Genomic DNA, 23,104 nt, shown 5'->3' with positions numbered 1-23,104 from the left:
AATAGTGACCACCTGCCACACTGACCACGCATTGCATCGAGCGTACCCGGGCAGCGCGCACGGGCAGGAACGAGAGCCAACATCAGCTACTACATTGCCTGAGGAGAACTGGCTAAAGTAAGGAAGCAAGGCAGGGAGTGCCGGCTGTCACCTCCCCACAGCGGCAGCTGCAGAACAGATTTTTCCAAAGGAAACATGTTTCAAGTTTGTATCCCGAACAGCTTAAGCAGATGAATGTATCCAATCAAGCCCAAGTAAAAAGAGCCTGTGCGTCCACTGCTGTTGTTAATTATTTAAAGCCAGTTTAGAACATAGGGAATAATATGTATTAGAAAACAGAACTAACCCTCATGCAACTTATATTTACTAACCTCGTGTTGTATACAATGTTACACCTAGGCGACCTGAGAACCTTGTACATATACAAACCAACCCCTTTTATAATGTAAAACTATCTATTCAAAAAGGGAACCGGTATTTAATGATTTAATTTTTTAAAAACACATTATTTCTGTCAATACTTGTATGAAATGCAGTATACTCAAGCAACTGCTTTGGTGTCTTTGGCCTCAAATGCTGTTCCAATCAAAGTTTAGGTTCTAGTCTTATCCAGCTTATTTAACTATTTAGCAGAAAAAGATTTCTTAACCTCAGGAGAAATTTAAAATGTCAATATCTAATTAAAGAAAATAAAATACAGCTACCGAAACCCTGCAACTTGGCACTATACTTGAAATACTTCTGGTTTTCACACATTATTCTTTGCTGACTGACACATCATACTACCACTGCCATTACTTGCCAGGTATCATCAGCTGTCAGAATACGGAGTAAAAAGCATTTTAGCTATTTAAATTTTCGAGCCTTAGAACATAGCTGGTTTTTTTCCTCTTGCATCTTGATAATTGTAGCGTCTTGCTTTAAATATCCCTGTACCTAGCATCAATCTGTTCTGCAAGTTTTTCCTCTGGGAATTAAGTTAGCATTTGGGGAAGTTACAGGCTTTGTTTTTGGGGTTTTTTCAATGATTCTTCACACTCAAAGTGATGCATGCTCATCACACAGTGTATGCAGGGTATAGGGCTACAAAGCTTTCAAGTTATGGTGTGAGCTGATGACTTTCTAACTGCTCAAAAATGAATGCCTACTGGTTGTTGAATTTGTTCTGTGCTACCGCTATATTTTATATAAATAGCTAGAAAGTTGGTGCTGCTTATCAATATCAGAGGTTTGAGACAAAGTTCATAACTCCATGAGAGTATCACCACTAACTGTTGGAAAGTCTCCAGTAATCATCCTTTTAAGGTCCAGCAATATATGAGAAATCAACCTTTATTTTTTCCCCATGAAAAGCATAAAAAAAACCAAACCCCAAAAGCAAAAACAAAAAACCCAAAATAAACTACCACCACCACCACAACAACAAAAAAAAAGCCAGGGGAAGTTCTGCTGTGGTTTTCTTCCCTTTGACGGGCTTCACAGGCCACAGCTTCTCATCCTCAACCGCATTGTCCTTAGGCAAGACAGTGACTTATTCCCTCTTTAAAAGCATCTCCACCGCATGTCCACACACTGTCTCTGCTAACATTTCTGTAGAAGTAATGCTGGCTCCTACCACATCAGATCCGGAGTATCGAAAAGTTGATTGCAGAACAATAAAAGTAGATCAATCAGAGGCCAAAACCGCACATGCACCAACTTCGAGAGTAGAAAATCATCTGTTTTATCGCGTTTAGCTGATCTGCGCCGCTCACCGCCATCAGGGGTTTTCTTTGGGGGTTCTGTGTGCGTGTGAATGTTTAGAAAAGCCGCCTGCAATTTCCGACGCGAGGGAGGAACTGTTTCCAGGCTGGGTACCAGTGCCCTGCCCGCTGCTCCTCGCCGGCGGGGCGATCCCCGCGCCGCCGCCCCCGCCTCTGCCGACGGCAGCGCCGCTCTCCCCGGCGCCCGCGGTGAACCCGCGCTGCGGGGCGGGCGCCGGCGCGAGCCACGCGCCCCTCCCTCAGGCTCGCTCGCGCTCCCTCAGCGCTCTCGCACCGCCCGCGCCCCTTCAAAGCTCGGCGCGGCCCGGTCCCAGCTCCCGGTTCCGAGCTCCGGCGGAGGAGGCACCGCGCAGGTACCGCCCCAGCCCGGCCCGGCCCCGCCGCGCTCCGCTCCGCGCGGGCGGCAGGGGGCGCGCGGCCCGCGCCGATCCGCCCGCGGTCGGTGCCCCGAGCCCGGCGGGGCGACCCCCGCACGCAGCCCCCGGCACCCGCACCGGCCGCTGCTCGCCGCGCCGCCCCCGCGCCCCGTCCTCCCCGGAGCGGCGTGCGGGCCGTACTCACCCTGCGAGCTCGGGCCGCCCGAGCCTCACCGCGGGGCGGCGCGGAGCCGCCGCGGCGCTGGGACGCGCTGGGGCTCCCTCGGTGGCGGCATGAAGGGCCGCGGGGAGGGCGTGAGGAGGGGGGATGCCGTTCCCCGAGAAAGTTTCCGTCGGGTCGCGGGCGGGGGCTCGGCGGGGCCCAGGCACTTGTCGGCGTCGAAGTTTGGCGGGGCGCGGGCGGCGCGCGGCGGGCGGGCGGCCGCACTCCTCCGGCGCTCGGCGGGCGGCGGGCGGGTCCTGCCCGCCGGGGCTCCCCGCCCGCCACCGCCGCTCAGGGCGGGGGCGGCCCCGCGCGGGGCGCCGGCGTCCGCGGCATGGGGCGCGGGGCGAGAGGAGCGCGCCCCTGGCCGGGGCTGCGGCGCGGGGGCTCCGGCGGCGCGGCCAAACTTCGGGGGGCGGCGGCGGCGGCGCCTCCTCACTTCGGAGCGACCTCGCCGCGACTGCCGGCGAGCGGGGCGGCGGCAGCTACCCTACCTCCGGGCCCGCGCGCCGCGCGGCCCTAGCGCCGCCGCCGCGCCCGCCCCCCCGCCGCCGCGCTCCCCGCCCCGCCGCCCCGCGGGCGCACCGCCGGCGCCGCCTGCCCCGCGGGGGGGGCAACGGGACGGGACCTACCGCCCCGCACCGAGCGGGAGCCGCCCAGACGCCGGCGGGGCTGTGGCTGCTCCCTGCCCGCTGGAGTAGCCTTAATTTTCCCGTGTTATTTCGGCTTCAGCCTGGTAGCGCACAGGCAGAGGTGCTGTCCGTGCTGCCGCCGTCCGAGCCCCGAGCCCGGCGGGCTGACCCCAGCGCCCCGTCGCTGCCGCGCTTGGCTGCGGGGACAGGGCAGCGTGCCGCCCGACCCGCCGGAGGGTCCCTCCGCAGTGCTGGGCACGCCGGGGAAGCGCCGCTTCGTCCTCTGCCTACAGCACCGAAGTGCCACCGACACAGGGAGGGAGCGCGACTTGTGCTGTTGTGGTGCTGCTGTGACCGCCCGCCCCGTACCAGCCCCTCGGGGCTCCCGAAAGACGCGAAAACCCCGTCTCCTCCTTCTGCTACGCTTTCTCGTTCCCTCCTGCACGCCCTCTGCTTCTGTCGCTTAAACGAGAGGCGCACGCACTTCTCCCTTTTAGATTTCTCCGAGCTACAAAACAGTATCTAAAAACTAATGACTAGCGAGTCCGGTGCAGGAATTGTGCTTACTCCTGGCAACTACCTGGTTACTGAATTTGACCGACTGCAGCTGCCAGCGCTGGGCAGTGGGACACTGGCTGCATTGTGAACGCTCAGAAGCTGCGTTTATCGTTTGTTTGCGTGTTTTGCATGTTAAGAGGTGTTAAATGTATTTATGTAGGCAACAGTGCCGTCGTATTTTGTTGACAAAATTTGGCAGTTTGCAATGCCAGTAGGTAATCAGACGAAATGAGACAGGGGATTTATGGAAGAGTAAGAAATTTGTTCTCTATTTGAGCCATGGAATTTGGTAGATTGTGGAAATAATGGCAGGAGCCATTATGAAGGACAGTTTTTTTCTTTCCCCTAAGGCAGGTAACCCAGCAAAGTAAAAAAAATGCCTTCTAGTTCCTCCCAGCTTTTGTTTCTCTCTGTGTGGGCAGTGGTGCTGTTTTGGCATTTCCGTTCATTCTCTGGAATCTCTGGCTGTGTTAGTGCAGGTACCACATGCATGGAAAATCTCTTTGTGTGAGAAAGCCAGGAATGATCAAAGGGGTGGGAAAAACCAGCTTCAGGGATTTTCAATCCCCAAAAGCAGTTCTTGCTTTGTGTGCAGCCTCCTGGTCCCTGAGGTACAAAAAGATAGAAGATGGAAATCAGTAATTTTTTTCTTCCCACTTGAACTGGAAGCATGTCAGGCATCGAGGCTCCATAGGGCCTTTTGTAAAGAAGAGGGGCAGAGTTCCATTGCAGTTGGAAGAAAAGGGTTGTTTTCCTAATTACTAGACAGATGGTGGGCTGTACAGTGAAGTTCAAGAGACTGTACACACTGAGCCAAGTCCCTGCAGTGGCACATGTGGATGGAGCAGCCCTGCTGCCTTGTGGAGCTCTGAGTGTGGTGGCTTAGTCTGTCTCTGGGCCAGGCTGAATCAGCTGTTTGCAGGTGCTGCAAGGGGAGTGGTTTGGAGTGCTGGAGGACTGTTGTCTTGCTTTAGACTTGAACTGGGAGAGGATGCCTTCTTTCCACGTGTGCAGGGCAAAGCTCTTCATGTCACAGCAATGCCACTGGTACTGGTGTACTTGGAACATGTCATACACACGTGCTGTGCATCTTGTGCTGCTCTGATCACAAGCCCTAAACCTCACCTCCAGAGATGTGTGGGAAGTTTTCTCTCCTCTGTGCAGAGTTTTTGGTCTCTCTCCTGAGGCCATTATTTGCCTGGTGGGACTAGCTGGCCACAAAGATTAAAGGCAGGACCGAGAAATCTGACGCGTCAAACATCATTAAATTCTTCATGCTAATGCTACTGGCTTCTTCTGCATCAAAACTAGAGCAGCTGGTTTGAGTGCAATGTCACCAAGTCTGAGATTAGATGTGCCTTACTGTTAAAAATGATGGCCAAAAATCAAGTCTAGTCTGAGGATGTGGCCAAACTTTACAGCCAAATTTTAAGCTCACGAGATAAAAGGGATCTGATTTAAATTCTTTGTCAAAGTCTGTTGAAAAGATGGAAAAGCAGATGGAATTCAGCAGCTAGAGATTTATCTATGTTGTTTTTGTTCTTTTTAGAGTGACATGTTGGAGTTAAAGGGAGAAGGGGCAGTGCTTTCATAACCAAACTAAAAATACTGTGCTGATACCTGTACTACATTTCTGACAAATCTTTTAGTAGTAAGTAATGATTTTTCACATGTAAATTGGCTGAGCAACTCACTGTCACAGTGCCTTGAGACTGGACTTCAGCAGGATTTCTAAAGCAGGTTTGATGTGTAGACAGAAGATAAGATTAACCAAAGTTTGAAAGGAATATTTAAAAACACCTCAGGTCCCACTGCCTGCCTTACAGGATTGGAAATTGACTAAAAATGAAGATTTAGCAGTTGTTAAATACCAAAGGATGCAAAGTCACAACACTGGGAAAGTGTTATCTTGAAAGTGCTTCCAGCAGTATTTCTTATGTCTTCTCAGTAATAGCTGGCATTGGCCTCTAACAAAATCAGGGAAGGGGATAAATTTTTGATTACTGTCCTGAGCATGGGAGCACCTATGCCTATTAGGACACTCCTTGCTACAAGGCATAATTTATATTAGAAGCAGCATAAATTGCTGGTACAGAAGTGATATCGCTGATTGCAAACTTTTCTGGTGAAGCACCAGCTGAACTGCAAGTTTTTAACCAAGTCCTAAATCTAAACAAGCTTTGCATGTTTTCAGGCTGTGGTTTGGCTATTTAGTGCATCCCCTCATGTGCCATTATGAATCTTTTATTACTTGCTGTAGTCTAAGTTGACCTCTAATGATACAGCAGAATTATTTTATTAGTGCCTTTACCTACATCAGAGTACTGCTGCAATGGGCAGTAGCAGAGTACCTGGCATTGCCTGAAGTACTGTCCCTGGAAATGTATCCAGAGACGCAGGAGCTTCCCTGCCTGAAGCTCAGTGTTTCAGCATGCTGGTGGCTGAGGGCCACAGTGAAAGATGCAGGTGTGATGTGATGCAGTGGCCGGGCCTGACCTCAAAGCAGAGGCTGATCATGGCCTGCCAGTGCATGGCAGGCAGAGCAGAGGAGGCAGTGGCTGCAGCTGCTGGGCTGAGCGGTGGTAGGGAGGGTCCCGCTGTGCAGAGAGCGGCTCGCTGCTTCTGCGCATCTCTGCTCTGCGGAGCCACTACCTGCTCCATGTGCTGCTCTGCTCCTCCATCACACTGCACACATATTTCTGACCTCTTTTGTCACCAGCTGAAGGAGTTTTTGCAGAGCAGGCAAAAGGTGTGGGAGATAAAAGCAAGAGTAGTGCTCATTTTCCCCTGACTCCTACTACTGAGCTGAGACAGGGGTAGAAATGGCAAGAAACAGCAAATTCTCCCAGTGGCAGAGCTCGTCTGTCCATTTTATTGCTGCTTTGCCCACAATAGTTTAGCCTTCTGTAAAATCAATTGGCTGTCTATAATTTGAGTGTTGTTCTGGGCTTCCATGTTTAGTGCCTCCAGTGCTTACAGCAGAATGATTGGAAAATTGTATTTAGATAAATGACAAAATCAAAAGGCTTCTGCATTAGAGCTGTTCGACCTGGAGAAGAGAATGCTCTGGAAAGACCTTATAGCACCTTCCAGTAACCTAAAGGAGACCAACAGCAAGAGAGCTGAAGAAAGGTTTTTTGCAAGGGTATATAGTCATATGAAAAGGGGAAATGGCTTTAAACTGAAAGCAGATAGATTTAAATTAGGTATTAGGAAGACATCTTTTACTCTGAATGTAGTGAGGCTCTGGAACAGGTGGCCCAATGAAGTGGCAGATGCCCCCTTTCTGCAAGTGTTCAAGGAGGAATTGGATGGGGCTTTGAACAACCTGTTTTAGTGGATGGTGTATTCCTGCCCATGTCAGGAGAATTGGAACTAGAAACCGACTCAGGATATTGAATGATTCTATGATTTGTACAGGCAGGGGACAAATCCTGACTTCTGTTCAGTGAAGCAGTGAATAGACAGACATCCCTATGTAGTGTTTAACACTGCTCGAGCTTCAGCATAGCTCAAGAGCAGGGGACAGCGAGGCTACTGAAAAAAATGTCACCCCTTGCTCTGAACCTCCATCACAGTGCAATTTGTGAGGGGTTTTCTCTAAGCAGGCTGGGTGACAGAACAAAAAATGCTGCAGCTACAGGTGCCTTGTCTGGACCACAGCTTCCATCACAGCAAGCTGCACCAGCAGACCCATCTTAGCAGGCCTGGAAAGTCCTAATGGGAAAGGCCTGTGGAGGCACACCCCTGAGTAAGGTAATCTGGGCAGCCAGCTGGGAGTATGATGTTACACTGATGAACACTACATCAAGAGATACGCGAGTCATCCTACTCCTGCCTCCATTTCCATACAGCTTGATAATGACTTTTTCTCCTTAGAGAGTAAGGAGATCTTTCCCAATGATGTTTCAGGGCTGAGAGCTTCTCTGAACAGGACATTGGGGTCTGAAATCTTGAAATAGGGCAGGTATGAAATCTGAGAGAAAGAGTACCTCATCAGCAGCGTTCTTCATTTGGCTGGGTCTGTTTCCTGCTAGCAGGCTGTGGGAACCCATTACTTTTTCTTCAGGTGTAGGGTAGAAAATGGACCATTTCAGGTCTCCTGAGAGCAGTGTGTTTGTAATTCCCATGCAGTTCCCCAGGGAATGCAGGCAAAGAATTTTCATGAGATGTGCCCGCCGTGAGAAGGCAAAGTCAGTTATTTTTTTATACAAAGTGTTGTTCTTAGGTATTGTACTTGTTGATTCAGAGATGCATGTAAATTACAGTCTAGATTTCCACTTGCAGAATGAAAAATGTTTTGTTCTCATAATAAATACTGAATCTCTGCTGTTCCCATTTACATAACATACATGACACAATGTGTAAATCCTCAACAATATTTCTTCAAAATTTAGCAGCTTGTTTTTCTGCAAACATAAATATTTATTTTTGGTGTTAATAATTAATAATATGCCACATGCACATAATAAATGTGAAATCTAATCTTGTATAGACATAAATGTATCTGCCAAAGTGGTCTTTATGTGCTATAAATGACTCTCACAAAGTGGCAGCATACATTCTATTTTCAATCACTGTTGTTTTGTGAACAGATATGTCATTAAATTAAATGTTTTCCTTTGCAATTAACAAATACTTCACACTTTAAAGAAAAGAAAAATAATTTATGATTATTTTAAAAAGGAACGTGGCTAATAAAATAGTCTTTGCAGCTGTATCTTAAGCAAAATACAGACAGAAATGCAGAAGATCCTGGCAATGGAGGGAAGATTAGATATGAGAGTATCAGTCCTTTTCTGCAGTGAAAAGAAGAAAATGACCAACTTGGGGGTCAAAGCTGCAGTTGGACAGGGAATGGCTTGATGCTTTGCAGAACAAGAGACTGGAGTGGTGCAAGGTAGCAGATAGAGGTACACCCATCTCTCACTTATTGATTCCTCCCTCCAGAGTCCAGTATTTTAGGTTTCATCACTTCCTAGAAACCAGCAGTAGCTGAGAACCCTCCTGCCAAAGCCTTGGGGCTGTATTGCCGCTAATGGCTGTCCCACCTGGCAGCCGGGGTGCGGCTGCTCTCGGTTCCGCTGTGACTGCTCTTCCTCACAGTGTGACCACTCTTCCTCACAGTGTGAGCACAGCCGGCAGTAGCCGCTGGCTGCAAGCTGTGGCTGTGCTCAGGAACCCTGGCTAACAAATTAGATGGTATTTTAGCACTGATTTCTGGTAGGAGGTGCAATGTAGTTTGTGTCATTTTCAGGGAAGCCACGTGGAACTGTGGTTTGCTAAACTGCAGGGGAAATACCCATCTTTCCAGAGCAGGCTGAGCTGACTTTCTGGGAAAGGTAGTGATGCGTTTACATCAAAGGCTTAACAAAACACGATATGTTCTATTAGACTGTTTTGTAAAAATATTTTATTTATATGCTTGTTTTGCTTTTATACTATTCCAGCCATTAACTCTTGTCTTTGTTGACAGTTCATTGGTTGTGGTTAGTAGAGGAAGGTGATGTAAGGGTCCTCAGAAATTTGTCAAACCTTCTAGAAAAAGTAAATCTTAATATTCCACCATGAGATAAGAGATGAGAGAGATTTATTTGAAGCATTTTCATGCTGTCATGCATTGTGTAGAAGACAAAGATCATAAACATCTAGTTGCTGTTCATGAGCCAGTACTTATTAATCAAATTAAATTTTTGGTGCCCTAGAAGGGGTGAGTGCAGAGTAACTGGGCTTGGATGATCCAGCCATCTTTACAGTGACAAACTCACTAATTGGTATTGTCCACGGAGCTTTGGAGGAAAGTTTTCAAAATTCCTTATTTTCTGAATTTCTCTGCTCAGTTCACCTTCTGTTTGGGCACTTTTTCTGGAAATTCTGGACACTCTTTTGGAAACACACAGTCACACAAAGCTTCACGGAGGCTTCTGCTGCTGTAACTGAAGAGAGTTCTGGGGGAGCCTACTTACCCGCATGGGTGATCATAGGGTACAGCTATCAATACAATTGATTAAAAATGTGCATAGCAAGAATTTTTTGCACTTCCAAAAAGGCTTTTTAAAATGAAATGTTCTCTAGAAATTGCCAGCACCAATGCAAGATTCAACCATTATTCAAACATAGTAGTAAACACAATATATTATAAATAGGAATAGATTATTTGTCAAAAAATATTGAGCTTGTTTTGAAGTGGAGATTCTATCTTTTGATTCTACATTTTGAAAATATTTCTTGTACTTGGGCTTTTTTTAGCAGACAGACTTGTCAGGACTTGGAGTCAGGGACTACTTCTTATATTTGTGTACAGAACTGAGCACTGCTCTCATTTCAGGTATGCATCTAAGGCTGGACTTGCTGAATATAATACATACAGTAATTAGCAGTCATTCATCATCTGTCATCAGACACTTTCTAGCTGTTAATATTATTCTAAATGTATTTCCTTTGGAAAAATCACTTTTTAAAAGATGCATAGGTCTCAGTATGTATATGACAACTAGCTGAAACAACCAATGAATCTAAATTCAGTTCGAGATGAAACTTAATGTTTGGACATAGGTGACTATTACATTTGGTCAACCAACTATATTCTGTTCCCTTAGCAGGGCAAAATGCACATGTTGAGAACTACTGGTTATTTACCTGATACCACCTGTTCCTAGGCAAATACAGACATTATTTAATACCACTTTTAATCTGTCCAATATTTTAATATTGAATAGAAACATTCCAGCAAAAATGTTCATTATTCTCTTATTGAGGCATTTCTTTCATGGAGGAAAATCTTAATTTAACACTGAGGAGGGGATTACAGTGGTGCTCTGACATGGGATAAAACACAAGAACAATGGGCAGAGATAGTATTGGCAATTATCTTATCCCTCCTAGTTAAAGGCATAAATAATATGTAAAAAGATTTATTACTTGAAAACTTGAATTATGAAGAGGCAGTTTTGGGTGTCCTGAAGTGAGGAGTAGGGAAAACTCAGTTTTCATGCAGCTGAGCCACAGTTTTGTCAGGTAGCCATTAGTTTTTGATTTGTGGTATACCATTATGAACCAGTGAAGGGCAGCACTATCCAACTGTTCTAGGTAACTGGATAGATCACTAATTATGTTTCAAGTTTACAATGATGTAAACATTAAATGTTTGACTGGATTTGCTATGAAAATGGTTGTGTTACTGTATTACTGCAAAACAGTAACTTCAAGAGCCTTTTGTAATTGTCAACAGATTTCTGCAGTTACAAATTAACAACTTAGTTGTAATGAAATTTAGGGAAGGCCATTTCCTTTATTGAAAAGCTTAATCTCTTGCTAAGAGTATGGTAAGTTCAATTGCTTTTTTAGGTTGCAGCATAAGGTCTACACATCAAAACAGATTTCAGCAAATTGGAATATGATTAGTATCAGAAATATGTAAACAATAATACAGACATTTTTGTAGCTCAAACCTCTGGTTTTCTACACAAATTGATAGATGAGATTAATACTTTTATTTCTGAAGTTTTCTTCAGCATTTTTCAATAGGAATTAATGATTGATGTGTCTGATATTTGTATTTATGCTCAGTATAACAGGATATTGGAAAGAACTTCCATTAACAGTTTCATTTTTTTCTTTGTGTGTGAAAATTAAGCTGTATAACTTATACAAACTCTTTCAAAGTGCTCTACTATTTAGTCTCTTTTTAAAGATTCCATGCCCATGTGCACATTTGAAAAATAGCATTTTGGTTTTTACTCCAAAAATAATATCTTGACTTTCCAGAGGAAGTTGTGTTATACTACAAGTCCATGCTATCAACAATTTATCTTCTTACATGTAAAAGCAAAGCCATACATTGTTCTGGATTTGAAGTTCATCACATGAATTCAGATGGAGACACTGTGTCCTTGCAAAGTTTGCATGATATGGGTACTTTAGGTTTTTTTTTTTAAGATGTCTGAGTCTTTCTGGCTCTCCTGCAAAGAAAAAAAAAAAAAAAAAAAAGAGTCTAACTTATGTGTACCAGAGTTGGAATTTCACCTGTAGTGCTGCAGACACAGAAAAGTAGGTGCTGGCTGAGGGAGCTACCCTTGGCTCCCTAGGCAAGGGGATTAGATAGGCAAGGGTTCATCATCCCTGTAAGATCTGAGTTAAATGCAAACCCAGTGGGAGCCTTATGGCTTAGGGGTGGGCTGCAGGGGAAAGAGTCCCTGGGTGCTGCCTCTCCAGCCCCAGGATGGCTCTTCCAAACTGCATTTCTGAGAAGTCCTGGCTTTATTTCCTTGTCTTCTTTTTCACACAGATGTACAATTCCTTCAGCCTTGCAGTACCGTAGAGAGGGTGTCAGGGCCAAGATGATGTTAAGTGCTTTCTTTCTCTAGCAGACTTGTGAACTTACTAAACATAAATATCAGCATATTCACCATTTATTTATATTTTGAATTTAAATTTCACCTACACTACAAGATATTCATTACTATATTTAATGTGCAAGGTTGTCCAATTAATTAATGAAAAATTCTGGGACACTGGTTACAAATTAAAATGGCGACATTTTTTGCAATAATGGTTTTTATGTTGCAGAACCAGACCAATACATCAGGTTATAGAAAGATGAATGAATCCACAAATGAATAAAATGATTAAAAGCTCAAGCTGGCAGTGGAGTTTATATGTTTCCTCTGGTATGTAAAACATCTATTGATCTGAAGTTTGATCAGTAATATTTACAAATTTATTCTCATATACATCATTATCATTGTATTCTCTTGGGCTAAAAGTTTACTAGTTTACCTGAGTAAGGTATACTTATTACCCAGGCTGCTGCAGATGCTCAGACACCTTGGGGAAGTCTGCTTTCCATGCATTGGTAGGCCTTCCACCTGAGGAGGGAGAAAAAATGAGCAGGAGGGCAAATGTTTGTCCCAGTTGAAATGACACCATAGGGATGCATCAGTCTCCAGGGCAGTGTGTGCAGTGTGTGACAGCAGGCTGGGGACAGCTGCTGGGGCTGTGCTGGGCCCCAGGTGTCTGTGGCTGGAGAGGGAGGGAGAGCAGGCTGGGGCTCCCAGCCCTGCTTTCTCCCTCGGGACAGGGATGTCATTCCTTGCAGGAGCAGTGGAGCAGAGAGTTTGGCCCTTGGCATGAAGAAGAGCAGGAGGAGACCAGACTCCTGTCAGGCTTGTGAGCTCAGGTCGCAGTGCAGCACACCTCTGTAGGCTTCTTGTGTTTGCTCTCAGAGGTCTGTTTCTCCAGGGCCTTTTAGAAGTGAAATTCCCAAGGGTAAGGTTTCCTTTTCCTAGTCGATTGTTCCTCATTTCCTTGATGCTCTGAAAAGACATTATATTAAACGTCACACATGCCCTGCCCTCCTCTGAGCTTGGTCATTTTGAGGGAGCCAAGGACTGATTTCAAGACCTGAGAGGATGGGAACTCACTGTATCATGCTCCAAAAAGGCATGTACAGAGAGAAAAAGATGTGAACCTGGAGGTTTCACTTTTAAAATGGAGTTTATAAAGAACTATGAACAATAGACAAGTAATTTCAGAAATGCAAAACTGGATTAAGAGAGGAAAGCTGGGCAATAGATGTGGTCTGCTGATAAAAAAGAAAGTACAAGGATCTCTGAAAGCAATTATTTTAAGAGAATTAATTTTTTTCGGAATGATTCACAAACACATAAAAATAATTGAAAGAAAGAAAAGTTTCCAAAATCAGAAATTAAATGCCAAGGGGGTGCATCTAGTATCCACATTGTAATTGATGGTAAAGATACAACTGCTTTCAGTGGGTGCAGGGTTCAGATCTGTCTCTTTCAAAGTTGCCTGCCAGATGTCCTTTAGACCATCTACCCTCTTGGGCTCCTTGATTTCAGCAGATCTGGGGCTGTGTTCTCAGGGACTGCGAGCTGGGAGAGCATGCTTTGACATTAGCATCTCTCTCAATGGGGAATCTGCCACTGCCAAGCATTTCACACAGATCAGAATCAATATCAGCTACAGTTGTCACTTTAAGTATTGGCCATGTATATCCTTCTGACTTATGCAATAACATAAACTAAAATGTGCATTCTCATTTTTCATATCCTTCACCTGATGTCTGAAATCACAAATTATATCCAAAATGAGAAACATTGTTGCTCAGCTAGTATATATTGAAACCTTTAAAAAATACATTTTTTATAGCATGTGATAATATATTATTCTTTGTATCTATTCAGTGGCATGGAGCTAAGCTGTATTTTTACAGGAAATATAAATGTGCTCCTCTGATTGGAGTCTGCAGTGGCCCTGCTGAAACATTCCATAATGGGCACCTCCAGCAGGCAAAATGGAGCAGGGAATCAGCGGGAAGGGTGTGCTAAATAAATACTCATAGGAGAGCCAAGGCAATACAACTTATAACTGCAGGTGCTAAAGCTTGAAAGTAACTTTACTTAGGGGAATAATTTCATATTAGTTCTTATGGTTTCTTTTGTCTTTGTAATTACATTCTCTTGTAAATAAATATGTAGGTTATCTTACCAAACAGATAACACAGTCTTTTACAATAGGAAATTGAAATATTTAAAGTCATGTCATATAATAAGTTGTTGCTTGAACACTCATTTACTTCTGAGAAATTTGGCTCAGCTACCCTAAAAGAGCCGCTTACTCCATTCAGATTGTTTTTTAAAAATTGTACGTAAAACAGGGATCAGAACTAGTTTTTGTTGGATTTTTTGTTTGTTTGGTTTTTAATTTTTTTAAAGCCCTGTTTTGCTCAACCCAACAGTCTGGGAGTTCAAAAAATAAGCACTTTGTGACATGAGCAACCTGAAATATATTTTAAAAGAAAGTCACTAGAAATACTGTTTTCTAACACATTTCACAATTTATTGATGCCGAGTAGTGAAAAAAAGTAAAAAAAATATATATAATTTTGTCAATGTAACATTGTAGAAAGTGTGATTAATCCCATAACAAATAATAAACAATGTGCAGCTGAAACTGCAGGCAGGAAGAATGTGCATGACAGTAGGAGAGGTCTCATGGGTTAATTGTGTGTGCTAAGGTCCTCTTCTGTAGGCACACAGTTTGTGACAATTGGGAGTGGGGCTGTGGGAGCCTCATCCCCAGTGGGCTCAGCTGTGAGCAGCAGGTGAGCAGCACTGACAGCAATGAGCCAGGGAGTGCCCAGGGGCACTGAGCAGCCACCAAAGGGAACAGAGGCACACAGGTGCAATGTGTGAACATGAGGGGATAAAAGGTTGGGCTAAAGAACAAGAAGGGCAGAGCTTGCAGCCTTCTGAAGTGATAGGGTGTTGCTCTGTATGGGCAGACACCTGAAGCCTTCTGATGAGGGAAGGTGTTACTCTGTGTGGGGTGAAGCTTTCTGCTATTGTATGGTGTTACTCTGTGTGTGGTGGCTGTCTGGACTGTGGCATGTGCTGTGACACTCTCCCCTCCCCCAAATGAAGAAATGAACATCTAGTAGCACAAACAATTGTTTTTCTGTTGCCTTTTATATGCAGGCCACTAAAAGAGTTTGGGAAATTAATTGAGTTGTGTGTCAAAAATGGCATTAGCATGGAAAGCCTATTATCTTGCCTTGGGGGCTCTCTATGATAACTTGTGTGTGGATGTCTCATTGCAGCTGTGGTCTTACCACCATCAATTGCATCTGCTTGCTTATTTCTGTGTAATTTTATTCACCACAGATCAAAATGAGAAGGTCCATTTTAGCTGTGTGCATGTTCTCCAGTCAATCCGATAACTTCATCTATTTTCTTCTGCAGGTAGGTTTCTTCACTCCTATCTGCTGGGTAGATCTCCAAAGTGGTGTGGAAATTGCTTCAGCAACCTTAGTGTATCAGATGAGAGATGCTTTTACTGTGGAACAGACAGAGTACTTTCCTTCCCTTTTAACAGTTTTGAATCATTTAGTTAATAGATGGTTAGGGGCTCAGGTAGCTTTATGGCTTCTTAGTAGCTTCCTTAGCAGGTGGAATCCTTGGATGGTCTTATTGCACTGTGGTTACATAATACATGTGATGTCATCCTCTACCACAATGGTTGTTAGCAGGGATATGGAATTAATCCTGGGGATTTCTGAAGAAGCTATTCTAGGTTTGTTGTGGTGGATAGTGAAATTATTAAAGAATGAATAAAATGAAGCTTGTGTTAATGCCATCTTTGTTCTCCCCTGTATGGTACGTTAACCATAGCTCAGACATCTGTCAATATCTGCACCTCTCAATCCTATTGCCAATTACTGGAACCAGCCACTCTCCGTATGTATTTTAGAAATTAGTCTCTGATTATTAAATCATGACTGCATGTTAACACACATTATTTTTATAAACCCACTGCAGACTCCCATGCATTATAAATAAATTGTATTAACTCCAGTTCGTATGAAATATTTATAAATACTCTGGAAAGGGCTCACTTTCTGTGCATAGTTATTAGACATTTTAGATTATAAAAGATTGCAAATGGTCAATTATGTAAAATTATTAGAATACAAACTTAAAACCAGGCTAATAATCCTACAGTGAGAGACACAGAAAACCAAGATTCCAACTGGGTTCAAGAAGAGTGGCATGCTTTATGTTTCTTAATTATCTTTATTTCCCAGTAGCATTGCTATTGCCAGAGCTCAATTTACTATGTGCCAATGAAAGAGTAATAAGTTGCAGAGACACTCCTATATCAGATGAGAGAGTTTCACTCTCCTCTGTTGTCAGAACATAAACCCATAGAGGTCAGATGATTTTAGCTGTAGCCTGTTTGACTGAAAACAATTTTGTAATTTGGGCAAAAATCAGCTGTGAAGTAAATGGTTGTTACCAAAACCCCTTCTGGAGATAGGCACCGAGGCTATTTATGTTGCTTAATGTTAAACAGCAAATCTACTTATTTTTGTAAATCTAGGTCATAACTCCTGAACCTTTGAAAATATACCTGAGTGTGGTGATAAACCCCAGAAGCCAGAGCAGGAGTACTGAACCTGCTGGTTTGCAGTGCGCTAGTTTATGGACTAGGGAAAGACATGGCTGAGTGACAGGAAGAAGTTTTCAAAAATATTCATTGATATTCTGCTGAATCCAAAGGAAATAATCTCTTCTTCTCTGTGAGAACATGGGGAGACCACTGAAAAATACTTCTGAAACCCTCAGCCTGGTGGTCTGAGCTGGCTTTCATAGACCCACCTGTTAGTTTCCCTGACAGGGATTAGAAGCTTTTGAGATGTTTTACCTTTTTGTTTTGGTGAGGAAGCACCTCTAAGAGTATTCTGTATGGTCTTTTATATAAGTATGATAAACTTGTTTACCCAACATCCTCTCATCCACAGCTTTCTTCTAACTAAATCTAGGTTATGTCCCTAGTTAGAAAATTAATAAGTCAAATGTTTGTACAGCACCTTGAAGCTGTAAAGTGCTGTCTAAATCCCAAGTACTAGCAACTCTCTCAGTTATGATACAGCATGTTTATACAAATATGTTTGATGTCCTCAGAACATTTGGACTAAGTGGGGCATATTTCCTGTTGAGCATAGATTTTGCTAGTTGGAAGCCATGCCTTATGAAAGTGCAGACTGCTATCACAGCATCCAGTTCAGGAAAATAATGACATAAAGAAACATAAGTTGCAACATTAAAACCACATTTTCTACATATTTGGAAGCAGGAGTACAATTTTTCAAAGAATCCCTTCTTCCTGGTTTAATCAAAATTGTGTTGCTTTGCTGATTATAGAAGCACCTGTGAGTTTTATTATAGTGCCATTGCAATTGACTTTAGTTAATGGTCTGCCTATTTTCATTATGTATTTTTATAAGTTTATTGTTTGGACATTTTAAAGTGGAAACATAATGAAAATCATAATGGAATTAGGAAGCTTTTCTCTAGAAGAGCAGTTTTCACCATATCCTGCTCCTACCAGTAGTTTTTCTCATTGTAATCAGGGGAGAGGACTGTCTTTGGGAATACACTGGGATTTGCTGTGAGGTCCAGGACTGCAGCCAGGGAGAAGGCTTGCTCTAAAGCAGTTCTTCTGTCACAGTTGCAGGAGACATGTAATAAGGTGCATAGAAAGACTAAAAGAAAATGCAGTCAAACTCAGTCTTCTAGCTTCACCCTTAAGACAGTGACTTCTCCCTCTATATACCAGGCTGTTCTTTATTATCATAAGCTTTCTTTGACTCAGAATATCTTTAGCATTCTGATTCTTGAGTGTTGAGGCTGTCAGGCAGTACCTCAGCAAGCAGAATCTATTTTTTCAGGGAAGTATTTCTCGTCATTACAATGCTTTTTAGCCCCAATTAAGGATGGCTTATGAATTACAATATCACTGCTAATGCCAGTAAAGAGGTCACATTTTGCTGTGATGGAAAAGAAAAAATGTGCCCAAGGACTCCAGAGAATGTATGTACATTTTGGGTAAAGAGCTGTTAGACTTCTAACAGCCATGTCAGAATTCATATGCTCATCGTTGAAAGCTGATACTGGATAATTAAGCCATGCCAACAGATAGCCTCAAAGATATGCTACCAAGGATACAGCATGCTATTCATGGCATTAAAAAAGCTCTAAGGCAGAAAATTCTGAATTGCTCACCATTAGGGTGGCCCTGATGCCACTGAAGTAAAAAGTAGAAGTCCCATCAGTCTTCACAGGAATCGTGCTGCTCTACTGACACGTGTCAGATATTTTCATCATTAACTTCATGACCAAATATCTTAATTGTAAATCTGATTGAACCTTACTCATCAGTAATGTATTAAAAGTGTACATGGGCAAAGAGCAACTGTTTTTGCAATGACTATCAAGCCTTCAGCATTGTGGGATTTTTTTTTTTTCAGATTACATTGAAATTTAAAGGAAATAGAGAAAACTCCTTTCAGAATAGTGTTCTGATATGAACAAGCTACTTATATAGTGATTAGGGAGTCACCTAATAACTAGTAATAACTAATAGATAGTTAAGAGACCGATTTCCCATACTTGAGCACCAGTCTGTTGTGCATTGCTTTCCCTCCACAGCCTGGGAGCCACTGTGCCCCAGCAGAAGTGATAAATCACAGCCAGCAGTGCTGCAAGAGGTCCCCATCTCCTGCTCCCCATCCTGTGCCCTCCCTCCTGAGAGATCCCTGGGTGCCCCACTACATCCTGCCTGCCTGACCTCCAGGCTGCTGGCAGTGCCCATGGCAGACGACTGCTTCCACTGGCAAAAACCTCCTGCCCTAAACCCTCCTCCTTCCACAGCTTCACCATCTTTTGTCATGCTGCTTTCTGAGTCCATGATTCATGCCCACCTTTCATGTCAACTGTTGCCCTGAAAAGCATTTCTGAATGGTGCTCAGGCCCTTGGGATCTTCCCCTCCCAGGCTATTGCCTTTCATTTCCTGTAGTTGCTCTTCATCAGCAAGGCTAATAATTCTTTTTTTTTTTTTCCCTTTCTTTTAGCTCTTTTTTCTGATATTTTATATTTCATGGAAATCACATGATAGAGCTACAGATGGAATTAAACTGAGTAATACTCAAATTCATTATGCCAGACTTCTACCTATGTTTTCCATATCTGAAATCTGGTAATAATTGTTCTGTGGATAATTTATTAATGCAAACTTTTCTTGTTATACCTTTTTTGCTTATTAATGGAGACCAAGCCTGTAGAACAGAGCATCTTTCACTTCCCTGCCAAACTGCGTATGGAGACCTGCTGGTTTCTCTCCCTGTGATCCCATACCTGCTGCATCACTGGACTTGCCTCAGCTATCTTGATATTTTTGTGTGAAATACATGAGATGGTATCACAGACAAGGTGAGCTGTCTTCAGTTTATGCTTTTTGTTCCCATTACTCAGTGGCCATAGGGATGGGTTGCTCTACTTTAGCCTATTCCATGTGTTCATCTCATACCTGCTTAATTGCCTAAATATCTGATTTTCCATTTGCTTTAAATCTTGTTTGGTGTGTGGATTTTTTGATGTGCCATTTGGATATAGAAGCTTCTTTTCTTTTCCTGTGAGTGTCTTTCAATTGAGGTAGCCATCAATGCAGGATCCCTGTGTGACCTCAAAGGACTTCTTGTCCATATTAATTCCAAATCATTGTTTAAGCTGATTAGTAAAGAGCATTTACTATAGATACTGAAAGCCCAAATGCTTAAGAGATCTCAATGCATAAACTCTTATGTGGAATCTTTACTGGGGTAAAGACTACCTAATCAGTAGGTCTTATAACTGGGTGCTCATCATGAGGAATTTCCAGTGTTGGTCAAAATATTTTATGATGATTCTTGAAGCCTTCTGGCTGTCACCTGGAGTAGTGACCCAATATGTATTTTTTGTGTACAGTATGTAACTTGCTTCTTGAGAATGATTAGAGATCTTAATACTGAGTTGGGAGATTGCTGTATTTTGTTCCCAAGAGCCAAGCTTCTTTATCCAGCAGGTTGTCTAACTGGGCAAAGTTTCAGCTAGTATCTACACAACCTGTTTTAATGATGGTGAGGTGATGGATGATCACAGTGTGGCTCCTTACCTCGTTTCTTTAGTAAATATTCAGACTTTTTCATGCTTTACTGGGTGAAATCCTATAATCATAGTTACATACATAATTTATGTTAATGTAATAGTATTAATGTACATTGAATTATGTTGTTAAAACTGTTCAGAATTTGATTTATTAAATTTTATTTAAATGCAATTTCTAATTAAAAAGTAGGAGTTCCTATGGTGTTATTTGCATTCTTTGTAGCATGTGCATTTAAAAGAAATGTTCGCTATATATTGAGATCATACTAATTGGCATGAGGGTTACCAGAGCAATAGCTTTAACTGAAATCCACAGTAAATAGAAGAATAAACACCAAGACAAGTATCAATAACTTTGTAGTTCCCCATAGCACAACAGAGACTGCTGCAGGAAAGCAGTCAATTTCTATACAAGCTTTATTTTTCAGTGCTGGTTTTTCAGCAATTTGAAACTGACAATGCAGAAAAAGATTGCTTTCACATAAGAAAAATACTTTCCCCACCACTCCTGTCCAATGGCCAGTGAGACATGTAAGAGATCCCCAAGCTTCAGCTCCATTGATCTGTTTGAGGTGAGGCTCCCTTGAGTGACCCAGTGCAGTGTGAGAGACTGCCCATGCCAGCCAAGGTGTTGTGCCTGCAGTGTGAGGTGGAATGTGCAGGGGTCAAGGGGTGCATCTTAGACTCTTTCAGAGGTGCATGCTTACTTTCAGCTTGCCTCTTTGAGCTGTCATGTCTAAGGACTCTTTAGAAGCTACTTTTGTTTGGTTCCAGTTCTCCAGCCTTAGTCTTTGGTTACTATGAAATAGTTATATATATATAATTTATATATGTTATGTGTATGTGTGTGTATATATATATATATATTTAATGTAGATATATCTATAAAATATTCCCTAACAAAGTATACTAAGAATTTTACTTCCTGGTATTTATTAAAATGTTATCTGGATGTGACTTCTGTATGCACATTGTAATATAAATGTGCATAGAAATACATGAATGATCTAGCTGTTGAAATGTTCTTAATTAACAAAATTTATAATATTCCTTTCACTGACTAGGAGAAGAAAGGAATGAAGCATGGGCAAGTGGTTTGATTTTGACAAGAAATATGAATTGCACTTTCTTACACCAGGATACTTCCCATTTCCTCTCCCTCACCCCCCTTCTGAAATTCAGAGTACACGGCAGAAGGATCTTGAGGTTGTCCAGTCAAACCTTCTCTTTGTGTTACACTACTCAGTTTCTCCCTGTTTGCTATCATGCTCAATAGATTGATGAATTAATTATTAAAATATATATTCCTAATTTTTAGTTTGAATTAATCTGCTTTCAGCCATTGCTGCTTCTTATGCCTTTTTTCTGCTACATTAAAGAACCCTTTAGTTCCTGGTATTTTCTCCCCATGAGGTTCTTATCTGTTGTAATCAACTCTCCACTCAATCTTCTTTTCGATAAGATAAACAGATTGAACTGTTCAGGTTTCTTACTGTAAGGTATTTCCTCCAGCCTAAAATAGTGTATGAGAGCCTCTTCTGCACATACTTCAATTTTTTTAATATCCTCGGCCTTACATGGCTTTTTGTATCTAAAAGGAGCAATCCAGCACAAAAATTGCCTTCCCCCCCTACCCCCAAGAACAACCATCATACAGTGACTGTATGCAAGCCTCAAAATATCACGAACTGGATTTCTTTTGACAGCACTCATTTATTAGGCAGCAAGGGCAGCTGAACGTATCTGAATCTTACAGCTTCATTTGTGGGTGAACCAAATTGTGGTAAAATCCTCTGATTTATCAGAGGGGAAGGTGAACAATGACATGTGTCCCCAGGAGAGGCCACCTTGCTGCACAGCTGTTGATGTGCTGGACTAAAATGGGAAAGCTTTGTGGAGGGAGTAGGAATTGTGTCCAGCACTGGGACAAAGCTGGGGATCATACCATGGCCAGCCCTGCTATGCCAAAGCTGGGAGCATCTTTGTACCATGGAGATTTGGGGGTTTTAAACAAATCCCATACCAAGCAGGAACAAACTTATTGTGGGTGGAGGGGGCTCTGGGGAGGAAGACAAATGAGATGAGTAGTTCTGGTTCTTCTTTGGGGGTGAGTGAAAGGGAAAGTTTATCCTGGCTGTGCAGGGGATAGCTGAGAGCAGAGGGAAACCATTTCCCTGTTTGTCGCAGGCACTCAAATCCCTCGTTTACTACTCTTGTGATGCTCACTGGTATTGTTAGTAGTGATGTGGTCTAAGAACCAAATCGTATCAGCTGTGGTATGTTGAAACAAATGTGATTTGCCTAAATTTGGTAATTACCTCACTTTAAAACACAGAGTAAGTTGTAGATAATTAAAAAGCCAGTTTTAGGGCTAGTAGAACAAATAGCAGAATAAAAGACATACTAATTAAGTTTCTCTCTAATGTGTATACCTGGTGGAATTAAATTGCATTTTAGAAAGCAAAGTGAATTACAGGTGAGTTCCTCCTGGTGCTGTCTTACAGAACTTGGCTTTTCTGTAAACTTCCATGTGAGTGCAGGAAGATGCCCATAGAGACCTCACTGTGTGGCTGGGTTCTAAATATCCAAAAATTCCATCACTCCTATACAGGAAGGCTATATATGGTGAAACTCGTGGCACTCCTGCCTTTATGTGCAGAAGGATGGAGGAGATGAGGTTGAGATTTCAGTAGTTGCCTATGACTGAACAATCATGGTTCAATAGTTTTCCCCTGCTGCTAAAAAAAGCTATTTGAGAAATTGCTAATACCTCATTTAAAATCTTGATCCTTTTGATGTGATGACAGGGGGTCAGGCTTGGAGGCGGTGTCGCAAACAGAAAGATATGAATGTTCAGCATATAGAAGTATTCATTAATGACTCATAAGCAAGTGTGCCTGGCGACTAATTGGAGATTTATGTGCAGAAATATTGCATTTATGGGCTTCATAGAATCTAACTTATTTTTGTTCTGCTCCTTGTGAGGCTATCTTTTTTGGCAGGAAGAACTCATTAATCAAAGTCCTTCCTTTTGTAAATGACAGAGTATTGAGAGGGTGGGGAGAA

The 23,104-nt window shown here is 42.9% G+C and overlaps 2 protein-coding genes across 7 annotated transcripts in view; one reads left to right on the top strand and one right to left on the bottom strand.

Annotated features, from left to right (window-relative positions):
* Positions 1–2,577, bottom strand: part of NTNG1 (netrin G1) — a 151,981-nt gene extending 149,404 nt beyond the window's left edge. For 2 of the 3 annotated variants that reach the window (XM_031505521.2, XM_031505520.2), the window contains exon 1: positions 2,325–2,577. The gene's annotated coding sequence lies outside the window, so the exon portion shown is untranslated. Of the gene's footprint in view, positions 1–1,615; positions 1,801–2,324 lie in introns of those variants that run through there. The other variant, XM_021547519.3, reaches the window with a different exon arrangement.
* LOC144246767 (uncharacterized) lies at positions 1,795–19,320 on the top strand. Of its 4 annotated transcripts, none has more exons than XM_077785481.1 (4): positions 1,795–2,116; positions 15,217–15,294; positions 15,724–15,789; positions 19,164–19,320. In XM_077785481.1, exons 1-4 carry the CDS (start codon positions 1,796–1,798, stop codon positions 19,239–19,241), a joined length of 543 nt encoding a protein of 180 aa, XP_077641607.1. In that variant the 5' UTR covers position 1,795; the 3' UTR covers positions 19,242–19,320. The 4 variants fall into 4 exon arrangements, 2 of the variants coding, with proteins under 2 accessions (XP_077641607.1, XP_077641608.1); XR_013340477.1 differs by lacking the exons at positions 1,795–2,116; positions 15,724–15,789 and adding exons at positions 6,393–7,288; positions 12,101–12,201; XM_077785482.1 differs by lacking the exon at positions 15,724–15,789.
* Positions 19,321–23,104: the final 3,784 nt, after the last annotated feature.

The sequence above is a fragment of the Lonchura striata genome, chromosome 9, assembly GCF_046129695.1.
Source record: "Lonchura striata isolate bLonStr1 chromosome 9, bLonStr1.mat, whole genome shotgun sequence".
NCBI classification, from domain to species: domain Eukaryota; kingdom Metazoa; phylum Chordata; class Aves; order Passeriformes; family Estrildidae; genus Lonchura; species Lonchura striata.
The sequence above is the reverse complement of the archived record's forward strand: the minus strand, read 5'-3'. Positions and strand labels throughout refer to the sequence as shown.